At 39.7% G+C, this 13,084-nt stretch overlaps 1 protein-coding gene across 1 annotated transcript in view; it reads left to right on the top strand.

Moving 5' to 3' along the window:
• Positions 1–13,084, top strand: part of LOC108876963 (potassium/sodium hyperpolarization-activated cyclic nucleotide-gated channel 4-like) — a 66,362-nt gene that overhangs the window by 22,693 nt on the left and 30,585 nt on the right. The window contains 1 exon segment of the mRNA XM_051077049.1: positions 10,979–11,140. Within this exon segment, the coding sequence (XP_050933006.1) occupies positions 10,979–11,140 (162 nt within the window).

The following is a 13,084-nucleotide window of genomic DNA, read 5'->3' as shown; positions in this document are numbered from 1 at the left end:
CCACTAGAGAAAAATACGGGACAGTCAGGGGTAGTTGCTGGTTGGTTGTGAGGTTACATGAGGTAATGTTTTCAGGCTGAGCAGAGCGGGCGGATTTGTGGTGAGGACATACAAGAGTTTTGTTATGTATGTTGTCCAGTCACGAAATAAGAGAAAGCACTGGATAATTTAATAAATGCAACCCACAAGGAGGACTGCTTCTTGGAGTCTCAGTGCTTCATAATAAACTGCTGTTTGTCATTCCACATATCCTCCCTAAAAATAACCAAAGCCCCCCTACATGCTTGTATTTCTCTGAGGCAATGGGAGTGCAGGGTTGAGGCTTTAGTTCAGGGTTTAGTGTCTCGATGAAGAGTACTTTGGCAGAATCAGTGTGCATGGTCATAATACAGATGTTATAGCAGCAGCCGCGCATCACTGCAGTACACGCTGTTATTGGTGTCAGGGATTAAAGCAATATTTTCAGTTACTAGTCAGATTGTGGACCTCTAGACCAAGAAACCATTTAACATGTTGGTCTTAATGTATGCTTAATACTTAGTTACTTGGTATAAGCAGTTAATACAACTCATGACATCTTGAATTTTCTGTCTAAGTGTGTTTATTACCCAGAAATGACTTTTGTGCCCATATGTTCCACACAGTCACAAAAATTGTGACCTTAACCCTTTTTTATTTTACATCAAGGAGATAAATGGGTGAAGGACATTCTGTGACACCTATTAAATTTAATGTACATATATTTTCTAATTGGTTCTCAGCTTTGTTAGTTACTATTTAACTGAAAAATACACATTAGTAAAGTCTAAAGAAATTGAAAGTTATTTTCATAAAAAGTTTACATAAAAATATGATTCCCAAAACTATAAAAGCACTTAGAGTTGACCTAGTCCAGACCAATGAATATAAAAATGTATTAAATGTATTTTTCTACAGTTTTATCAAGCGTTTCATTTTGGCTTCAGTATTACTGATGGACAGTTCTGTTTATCTTCATCAAGATAACCGCAATCAACAAAATCATTTCAGTGCAAGTCTCTTGATATGCAATCTGTCTTAGCATTACTCATGTATTTTTTATTTTATTTTATTTTTAAACACTTACAAGGACACATCATTTTGGTCATTATATACAAATACAAGCATATTAAAATGTATTAAATCAAGAACAGTGTCAGAGATTCGGTTCCGTGTCAGAGATCCTGGTTCAGCTATGTTATGATTTAAATTAGTCTATTTTAGAAAATGTACATCCGATTGCTCAAGGTCATGGTCATAATACATAGTCATTTTCTTTTACTTTGGAGTTTTTCCTTAATTTCACATTCAGTTGACGTCAGAGCCAGGAGAATACATACTAACAACACTGTATTGATATCCATTAATTAGTCTGTTTGCACAATGTTGTCAAAATGCAGTGTCGCTTAGTTAGTTGGTGGGTGTGTTCACCTGAGTGCTTGACATTACATGGACAATTGGAAAGGTTGAATAGCAAGCTGATTGCCAATCAAACCACAGCAGCCCCAGACCTGCCCATGGGCATTCAGGAAAGTTCCTGGTTTTCAAATATTCAGCTGGCACTCTGGGTAGAACAGTGTATATAAGTGTGGTGACATTAATCATGCAGGGCCTCTGTGATGCCATTTCAAAGAGAGGAAAAGTTCAAATGAATCACTGGGGGAGAAATCCCGTTGCCGCCCTGTGCCTCCATGCATGCCTGCTGCTGTACTTCTGAGCCCAAAATGAAGGCAGGGATACATGTAAGTTCAGGCCAACCTTCATTTGAATAGAGTGGACACACTGACAGTGAGCTGTCACATGTTCAGCCTGCAATAAGGCAACAAAGGGAGGAAAGGAGAGAGGAGGCAACAATGGAGGGGGGAAAAAAAGAAGGAGAAAAAACATAGAAAAAAAAAAAAAAGCAGTAGTGTCTGCTGAACTAGTTCATAGCCATGGGCTGTTGTTTGATTGTAATCGACCACCACCCCAGACTAGTACTAGTACTGTTTTAGAAGTAAAGGAAAACATTAGCATGGGAGAAAAACAACCAAAAAAAAAGTCATTCATATTCATGTCATTAAAAAAAACTTGCAAGGACATTGCAGAACAGCGATGTCTGCAGCATCTAAAAAAACGCTGAAACAGTACGACAAAGAGAGGGGACATTACACTCACCCAGCCAGCTGCCATTTACATGTTTTATGTCTGTGTGGGTGGTGTGTGTGTGTGTGTGTGTGTGAGTGCGTGCATTTGTAAGGGTTTGCTGATGAATGCTAGTTAGGCAGACGGAGTGAAAGGCCAGCTTTGCCTCAGCGCCAGAGTACTCCAGATGCAACCTCACAGAAATGTCATCTGTCACTGCAGAATAACTTGTCGTCCAGATCTCACCACCTGACTGACTTTTCAACTTTTCCTATTGACAGCTACACTTCAGATGACATGTATATATCTTGTCGGCATTTGAATATTTTGGTAGCACTTCACACTAACCTTACTTTGATCTATTCACATGCACATTGAGAGAAATTGGAACTAATAATTGGACAATAATTCTGCGGTCGTCCTTTTATACTTTTGTACTATTCTGTCCCACCAATATTTTATTCTGTTTATACTTTTCCATCAATAAATATGTATGCATATGCTGAAAAATAAATCTGGTTTTCTGGCTTTGATAGAATTGAGGCAGGATCCTTGTGATCCATGACACTGTGCAATTTTTAGCCCCTGTAACATCACTGAATGCTATTCAGTGTTGCCACTCTAAATATGGTGCCGCGATGAGATGCACTTCTCCGACATGGCAGAAGCTGCCGACCTGTGATGTCCAGAAAGGCAAAGCTGATTTATTTCACTCATATTTTACAAGTATCTGCAATCTAAAAATAGTCCTGCACAAATTCATTTGGTTTGTTATTGTGTGAGTTTCATTTCCTCCTCAGTAAGAAGTCACGCAGAGGACACTTCTTCCGGGAGATGTTGAATACAGCTCAGTGAACTGCACTGCGTGGTTTAATGCCTTGTGGAGTGATACTTTTGGGAACAAATTTTAAAATAAGAATCTTTTCTCATGTACCCGCTGTAGTGAATAAAGCTTTTTAGGAATTCAGGACAAGACAAAGGGAATAAAACAATATCAAATGTACCGCGGAAATGGGGAAGCATTTCATAATAAAAGTGGAGACAAAACACAGCTCAAATGATGCTCTTAACAGGTGAAGTGCCTAAGGCCTGGTTTGAAGATGTTGAAAAATAGATTCATACAGTAAAATCATAGTAGCATATTTAACTGATTACTTTTGGACAAATTCTGTTTAGAAACTTTTTTTCCCCTAAAAGGTGGCTAACCCAGTCATTTGCTGCTTCATATCCTCACTCAAAAAAGAATTGCACTGGTGTGACCTGCACTCTCGCAGCAATAGGCTGGTCCAGCAAGTCATAAATCTGTTTCATAATCCTTTGGGGACAGTTAGCTAACTCCCACACATAGTATCATCTTTGGTCATAGCGTCAGTATTTTATAAGTGGAATAACAAAATGTCTGAGAGACATGAGGGTGCTGAATCTACTGAAGCCTCTTTAGACGCACCAGACTGTTATTTTGAGAGTTCTGTTAGTTTTATGAGATGATGTGACAGGTAAAGGAAGTAGCTCATAATTTGAAATTCACATGCTTATAAATAAAGTAACTGGGCCTGACCTGATCAAACTTGATATGCAATGGCAAACAGTTCATTTTCTAGTGCATTGCAATCTGTATACATGTCCGGTCATTACTATATATTACTATATATGTATGTATGTCGGTTGCGTTTTCTTGTGTGTGAGTGTATGCATGCTTTTGCTGGCTTTGTTAATATAATTGCATGCCCTTAGAAGAGCATGCTGTGCTAGCAGCCTGAAGCTCAGATATGTTAGCACATAACCACAAATTGCTGAAGTGTCCTTGAGCTTGATGCTTGACCCCTAAACTGCTCCAATAGGGCTTCCCAGAAGACAACAGTGGAGTTTGTGGGTCAAAACAGAGCTGCATTCATTTTATGAGCTGCCACCACACACTATATATACTGCAGCTCAATGACATGGTGTTTTGATGACAAGTACTGTCTGTATTGCAAGTAATAAATATGTTTAAATTGTAACATTAAAGTGCCAGAAATCCATTTAAGGGCAAGTCATTTCCAGTTTTCTACTGTCATGTAGGTCTCCTTTGGATCACAATCTGAGGTTGTTTACAGACTGACAGCCATGAAAGAAAGGGGGTAAAATTCTGTCTTTACCATTATATCTACAGGGGTTGACAAGTAAAGTTGTATACTAATAACATTTAGGCTGCCTCACTGTAAAATGACGTCTATAGCTGCAATCATATCACCTCCACCTCGTCAAAGACTCTGATCCAAACACCACTTACACCACCAGTATCCTTTTGCATAACTAAAGTAATGCCCTGGTCCCCCACCAGCTCATGAAATCTCCTCCTTGTATGTCCTTTTTTTTAAATCACAGCTGTCATAAATTAGCTCTGATTGCCTCCATTTCCTCTCAAAACACTTAAGATTTAAGGGTGTTTTTACAACTGCCATGTTGACAGAATGTTGTTTACAAACAAGGAGGTTTTGGCGGCGGCGGTGGCTATATGCCAGTGATAACACTGTCATGCATAATGATGTTCAACATGGTGTGCAGATATCCATCACACACACGCACACACAGAGCAGACTGCCGTTATGGCGCCTCCCCTGTCTCCCTCTTGTCAGCTTCCTCTTGTCACTTTTCATCTGGATAAAAATAAGACTGTGACCGGATATTCTCCTCATTGGAGTTGTCTCCTGTTGACGAACCAGTGACTTGGATGAGATTAGTCATCCTGTTAAATCAAATTCAAGGCAGTGCACTAATGACTAAGCTCTGAGGGCTTCCTCTCATCATGCCTGATGCCTACAACATAACCGTCTCGACTGGCCAACCCTGTAAACATTGCTTTTAGTGTGGATGGAGATGAGTTTGTGAGACAAGAGCTGAGGCCTATACCAAGGGGCACATGGAGTTTAAAAAACAAAGATATTTTATGGTAAGGTGTAGTCAAATGACTCAAAGCGTAAAGAACTGTGCTTATTTATTAGAAGTGACAGAACGTCTATCTCTATTAATATTGGCATCTTGGATTGTCAAGATTTATGGCTGTGCACTGCAGTTAGGGAGAAACAAAACAATATGTCAGTTAAATGCTCAGGTGCTTTGATAGAAGTCAGCCATGTGGCTGCCCTGTGGGTCCAGAGAATGAGTGAGGTGCCTTTCATTTCCACCCAGTAAATCTATACAAAAATATTTAAATAAGGTAAATCGACTAATCAGCCCCCCACTCACTGACCCATTACCTTGGCCAAGGACTGGTCTTTCAGAGATAAGAAAAGCAGGAAGAATAGATTTAATGGGCTATTATTGAGTGCACAATGAGGCTTGCCAGCAACAGTGACAGGTCCTCAACACTCTGAATGAGCCTTGTGCGATATGAATACCCACAGTGGATTTGCTTAAAAAACTATTACACAGAAATGTGTAATCCTGCACAAACCCAATGGCGCATATTGGTCGGGAGCAGAGTGAGAGTGGTTTTTGTGATCCGAGCCCTCCAGGCCTGTTTAGACAGATGATGGAAGGGTGTTCCCTGTGGTCCACTCCCAGACCTATTTCTCATTCTCCACATGTGGTTCGTCCACCATGACAGCATGCATGAGCATGACATTTTGGTCGAGGCATTTATAGTGAGAAATCTAACCTCTGCCCCACAGCAGAGACAACACAGAGGCGTGCATGGATTGATTTAGTTGATAAATTTCATTACTTATCACAAGGAAATCATGTCTTGCTTGAACACCAGGAACCAGGAAGAAGTAGCATGTTGCACTTAACACAGTAAATGTACTGAACATAATACACAACTTGGTTTTTAGTGCATGCAAAATGAGCTCTATTTATTTTTAAAAAAGATTAGTTGCCATTTACATTTTCAAATATGTAGCTAAAACTGCAACAGCTCTTAAATCTTTTTATGCTCAGTATGCATTTTAACTGATAAGATTCAGCTCATGATCTCATATGTATGTAAACCACATCTTTGTGGTACTTGACAGTTAATCAACACACTGAGCTCCACTGTGTATAGGTGCTGATGCCTCAAAATCAGAAATCACTCAAATTAAATGATTTATTAGTGCATTAGATGCAATAATTAATTCAGTTGAGGAGCTGATTTGCTATAGCCAACACTGTGTGATAAAATAAAATGTCCACCATACTGATAATTAAATAACAGCTGTAAAAGTGTAATTTATTAAATGAATTATGGCAAAACCAATAAAAGTAAATTAAACAACCTTTTAAATAAAGCATATCACTTAGCAGCATAGCGGTGAATCTCGAAAGCGAAGGGGTGAAGTGAAGGTATGTGGTGGACAGGACATGTGTTGAGGTTCAGTCAGCATCGGAAAAACAATATGAGTGAAGAATTTTGTTTTCTCTTATGTGTCATGACAGCGTCACACCAAACATTCATCATCATTAGCAGTGCTAGCAGCAAACACCAGATGCCTCAGTGTAAGGCTACACTGACTGTGTCTGGGCATCTACCATCAACACCGTGGGATATATGCATCTATTCTCTCACCTGAATCACGCTCTTCTCACTCCATCTGTTTGAGATGACTCGGCAGCTGCCTACATCCACTCTCTGCCTGTCTGGGCCTGATCACTGCCTCGTAACAATACAGATTAGTTTATGACTTTTGCACATAACCCTGTTTTTGACCCCTGTCATGCACATCGTTTTTTATACATTCGTTTTATTTGTCTGCAGAACAATGTGAATAAACTTGGTCTGTCTCTTCCATTGGTAGCAGTCATACTGAAATAATAATAGCAGTACTAAAGTCATAGCTTGTGTTTATGTTTTTATGTATAAAGTGTACATGCTTGTTACAGCTTTTGTAGCAGCACCAGTTTAAGGTACTGGTAGCAGTGGTGGTATAGTTTACAAGCTTCGAGATTTCTAGTCGTAATTCAGTAATAGAAGTAGTTTTATCATCTGTGCGTGATGTCCTTTTAAAATTTTTTGTCCTTGAATGTGGTTAAAGTGGCTTTTCTCACACACTTGCAGCCCCCCTCTCAAAATGGTTACAATCATGTAATTGCTGTTTCATTTGTTGCACTTATGGAACCACTATGTTGGTGTTGACTTGCTATAGATGATTTGATCCAACCTGTGTTTTTAATTTAAAAAAAAAAAAGACAAGTGAGTATCAACATGGCCTGTCATATGGAGAGGCCTAATGAGGGTCGTGAGAGTAACAGGAAGCCCCCCCACCCATAAGAAATTGTCAATTAAAAGGAAGTGGTCAGCAATCCATCATCCTCCATTTATCATGCCGTGTTGTGGAATGCCATGTGTGCAAACAACATGTGTATGCACATGTTAAGTATGTATGTGTGCATGTTTACAGTACATGTTTCGTATATTGCACAGAGCACAGGATGTTCTGCTGTCTGATGCTATTTTCAAATATACTAGAGGTGACAGCAATAAAAAGAGAGGGAGAGGAGATACAGAGACATCATTCCTTTCCCTCCGAATAATGATCCTTTAACAACCTTCTAACAGAACCAATCTTGGGAACAATTTTTCGTAACTGCAAGTCTGTTCCTGCTTGGCATGGGTGTATTTGAATTGATTATAGCTGTGAAGGAAGATAGGGGAATCACCTTCCTCCAGTGACAGTGCAGTTTGGGTTACAAACTGGAGATTTGCATGGCATTACCCGTGACAGTTCTCATAGGCTTTATTCTCCACACAGTGGTTAAGTGCCAGAGGTCTTTTGAGGGCACTTCTACAGTAGGAATGTAGCAGGAGTTATTGTTGAACTGTAATGAGTCATTCAGGCTGCTCTACAAGATACTGAAAAGAATTTATCCTGCTTCAGAAATATGCTGACACTGTAGAGAGTTCATTAGTCTTCAGCATATACTGACATGTTCATGGACAACCCACACATTACAAAGAGACAGTAGAGCATTTTTATATGAAATGATATGTCCAAAAGTGAGCCTTTTGGATAATAAAGCTAGCACTTGTTGATGAAAGTCAGGGGTTATTACTACCTCCATAAGGTTGTGAGATTAACAAAAGACAGATAAAAAAGAATGTTCAAAATCAGTGGCATGATGTCTTTCATTAAACCCTCTTTGCCTGGTAAACACCTAGGTCTTTCAAACTCCATGACCCCTGGTTGTAACACTCATAAAAATGTCTTCAAGCGCAAGGTAAAATTGACTCTCATGACGTCACTGCCATAAGGGTTATGTCTTCAGATTTTAGCAAGTCCCCCCAGAGCTACTGCCAAGTACAGCTCTGATTCTTGATGTAATTATTCAATTCCAGAATTGATTCTCACTTCAAAACGTATTCTTTATTAAATTAATGGAAAGTGGAGCACTAGTTTTAGGCTCTTAGACCAGTGCCCTTTGTGACAGACCATTCGCTTATGTCCTTAGTTCACAGAAATACGATATGAGATATAACTGGGAGTTAAGCCAAATGCTCTTAATAAAAAAAAAACAGAGAAGAGTGAGAAAGTATGGAGGTGTTTGATTTTTTTTTTGTTGCATCACTTTGGAGGCGCATTACTGTCTGGTGCTTGTGTGAGAATAATTAAATTAAGTGTAATTTACCAATGAACATCACCAGTTAATTGTTTATCAAAACAGAATTAGGTGTGTGTGTTCTGTCTGTCTGTTGCAACATTAGTATTGGGCAAATCCATTGTCACCCGAAATGCTGTAAAGTGCATTTATGTTGAAGTAGACTATGGACCAAATTACTGTCTTCACCCCAGTAGAGTTGGTTGATGTTTTGATTGTCAGTTGATCTTGTTTGTTTGTGCTGTAGGTTAGTCTGTCCCTGGGTGATGGGGCACAAAGTATTCACTAAATACTTAACTTACATCTTAATTACTATGTTATTAAATTGAAAATGTGCCAAATGCTTGCTTTTTGAAGATGAAATCGAGGATGCTCCTCTAATTTTTGTCCTTCACCAGAACAAGGTGAAAATAAAAATAAAACTGGAAAAAAACAAATCATTACAACATTTATCATCTCATATCCCCCTCCCCTTTAGCCTAAATATCTGCTTCTGTAGTGCGGCATTATGCAGACAGAGGAAGCCACACAGCTTTATTCTTCTCCTTTGACAAAGTATGCAGTGTTCTTTTGCAGATAGCCTGAGGGTAAATGTAATATTGTAATGGTAATTATGTCAGAATTTCAAACAACTAATTTAAAAATGACAATGTAAATTGTAAACAATACACTGTGTGTTTCTATGCTTATATCTCTGTCAATCCCTGATGTCGTGGGGATTGTTGTATTTGAATTCAAATATTATCTAGCAAGTTTTTATAGATTTAAAAGCAGCCTCGGTTTTATAAAGCTTCCCTTTCCTGTCTGGAAATACGATTTCACAAATGGAAAATATATCAGGCTGAATGTGGGTGATGGAAAGGGATACCTCATGATTTATTCATTTGCCACAGAGTGAATTTAACACTTTAATGTTATGGAACGACATTACGGCTCCACCAGGAAATTTCACATCACACAACATTGCATATTAGATAACATAACTTATTTATCACGGTGTTTAAAGAAAAGCCTGGCTCCTAAAAAACAAACAATAGCTCTGAAGAGAACTGTAGAAAATGAGGCCATTTGGTGGATTGAGGGAGGGGGGAAAAAAAAGGTGCAGCTGGGCGAATGATTCAGCTTAGGTGATGTAAAAGTGCCCAAGGCTAAACATTTTGAACAAGAGCCCAAAGAAAAGAAGGCAAGGGACGGAGTAGGCGATAGACACGTTGAGATTCTGTTTGTGTCTGTGTGCAGACAGACAGATAGAGAGTGCGTTAGTGGGGATGTCTCCATCCACTCAGAGAGAGCCTGGCTCCTACTCCTCGCCGGGGCACATTTTCCTGAGCATACCTCTGGCTTCATGTCAGCCTGTTGACAGAGCTAAATTGATGTGATTTGATGGTGCAGCAGCGCCCACACTGTCCCAGACAAACACGACACTGGTCCCTGCCAGCCTCTTTCTTAACACGCACACAGAAAAAAAAAAAAAAAACACAGATACACAGTCACATTTTGCATGTATTCAGATGGAAACTGAAAAATAAACAAGCCCCTTGCTTTAGGTACAAGGAGACTTTGGGTGACTAATACGATGATGTCTTTATCTACATCCTCATCATCACCTACTGCTGAACAACAAAGTGAAGATGGAATGTGCCCTCTTAAAAGGCACTGAGTGGATTTTAATAAGGAGTGGAGCGATTAGCAGGGCACACTGTGGTCTTCATTGGGATTAAGAGGCTTTGAATGGTTGAGGCCATTAAAATCTACACCAGCCCAGAAGTCCTGGAGCGCCTTATGAGTATATTTATCATTAGGATTAACAAACCCAGCCTGTGAACACTCTCACCCCAAGAGCGCAGCCACCTCTACCCTTGTACCATTATTGTGTTTGGCTGAGTGGCTGATGATAAGAGCGATTCAGCGGACAGGGAAGGTAAAGCTCTGGTCCCAGTCCGCCGACCATCCCCAGTGGACTGCTCTCAGAACAGCAACATCTGCATCCACCAGCTCATCTGTGCGCAAAGTAAAAAGCTATGGTTTCCACAGGCAGATGGAACATTGTCATCTAATTCCTCAACCACAAACCCTTTGCATGACATGATCAAAGAATAGACCCCAGAAGTCACTGAACTGTTTGTGGAGGAGGAAAATCTCCCTTGAGGACGTGTGTGTGTGTGTGTGTGTGTGTGTGTGTGTGTGTGCTTTGCAATCTAGAGAGATTTCAGGGATTTGACCATTAGCGCGTTGAGTCATCCTACCCTAACCCGTTTCCTGTTTCCTTCCAACCCCCCAGATCTTCCACATGACCTATGACCTGGCCAGCGCCATGGTGAGGATAGTCAACCTGATCGGCATGATGCTGCTGCTGTGCCACTGGGACGGCTGCTTGCAGTTCCTGGTGCCCATGCTGCAGGACTTCCCCGCTGACTGCTGGGTGTCCAAAAATAAGATGGTGGTAAGTGCTGCTCCTGCACTGAGTCCTCCTGCCTGTTTGAATCAGATTATGCCCTGTCTTATCTCATCCGTCAGCTTCAGTAATTACTGTACTAAAACCCTTTAGCATCCTGGGAAAGATTGCCTCGCATATCTGTCATTTTAAGCCCTAAATCAAATGTATTTATCTTCTACGTTTGCCCACTTTTATTCAATTTGCTGATTGTTTTTATTTATTTGGAGCTCTTGACATCTGTTCCTGTTGTGAAAGGAGAGAGACAGTGAGGCTGTGCATGGAACATTGATTTCCTGAATAGGACAGACGGTCCTTATCCAATATTGGCTGTATATTGACAGTTTCCAGTGAGCACTCATGCTGTGCTTTAATTTCGCTGTATTGTTAACAGCTGCTGGGGTAGAGCCTCTGTTAAAGCCTGACTCATAATATAGTTCTCTTTTATTTGCTTATGGAAGCGGACTGTGTCACACCTGATGTGTGACTGTGAATCACTCGCAGCTGATGGCCTCATGTTAACTTCACGTGTTACAAAAGAGTACAGCTCCAAAGGAATGTGAGTTATCGTCAGGGTTTGTGGTGGAGCCCTCAGTAGGGACTGATCTAACATCAGTGAATGCTCCTCTCCTTTAAATAAAATCAGCATATATTTAACCCCCTAAGGAATGAATCCCTAACTGATGGCTTATCAGTATAAATGTCAATACAAGTGTCAATAAGGCAATGTTTGGACTTTTGTGTGGTCGGCACCCTATCTCTGACAGTTTGAAAGATGTCCACATGGTGGAATAAAAGCTTCCGAGATTGAATAGGTTTATTGACTATGTTTCAACCAAGCAGGTTTTCCTGTGTCAACTTATTGCATTCAGCTGTTTAGTATTCATCTAATGATAAAATGACCTGTTTTCTGTCACAGTATTTCAGTTAGAATTTAATGCTTACAATAGAGACTAAAATTATTTTTTCGAAGTGAATCAATAATTAAACTCACAGACAGAATGCTAAATGTATTAAAAGAATGTTGACAGATTTGGAAGCAAGAATAATTTTTTCTTAAACTGTGACAACAAAACAACAACTTTGGCCAACTTTGAGTTGTACGTAAACCAGCTCCTAGTTGGCTCAGTGTTCAGCTCTCCGTGCCAGAACAGATGTCACATGAGTAGTTACATCGCTCAAGGTATGATGTATTTGGTTCATCATGCCTCACTGCCTCCCTGACATGCTCACTTGTTTCACAGAATCTGCCTCTCTTATATTTAATCATAAGAAACAACAGATGTTGCAAACCACTGTCCCTCGAGATGTTTCACACTTAAGCTAAATTTAGCTTGTTTTCCATACCTGTCTGTGCAAAGATGTACATGCATACACACTCAGGTAGGGTGGTCCTGCTCAGGGACAGTGTCAGTGCTTGGGATCAAAAAAAAACCAACAATTTCTATACAGCCTCTTTGACCAACCTTCCAGTTTATCCGACCTCTTTGTCTTTTGTTTATCTGGATTAATATAGATTAAGAAACAAAATAAATATAAATATTCAGACCCCTTTTTCTCTTCCAGTTTTATATTTCTATTTCCTTTGCCACCATGAAAGATGCATTTTACTACTATTTTGATATGCAGAAAGCCAAGTGGCAAGGGGATTATCTTAAGTTACATAAGGCAGAGCTGTCAGGCAACATAATGTAAACTGTGGCTCATTGTTAAGGTACAGCACAGTATTCGTGGATTAAGAATGGATTTGATGTTTTATTTTGCAGCAGTAAAAAAGGAAATGATTGCTTTAATAATCTCTGTTTTATTTTAAAAAATATATTTGAACCTTATGTACATGGAGAAATAACACTGCAAGATTCAGGAACTCACAACAAAGAAAAGCAGAAAAATAGTCCAGTGGTGTAATATGAGGCATCTGCCATCCTTTGTTTTTTACACCAAAAAACCCCA

This window comes from Lates calcarifer, linkage group LG2 (assembly GCF_001640805.2).
Source record: "Lates calcarifer isolate ASB-BC8 linkage group LG2, TLL_Latcal_v3, whole genome shotgun sequence".
Taxonomy (NCBI): Eukaryota; Metazoa; Chordata; class Actinopteri; family Centropomidae; genus Lates; species Lates calcarifer.
Note: the sequence above shows the minus strand (reverse complement) of the source record. Positions and strands in the feature narration are given on the sequence as shown.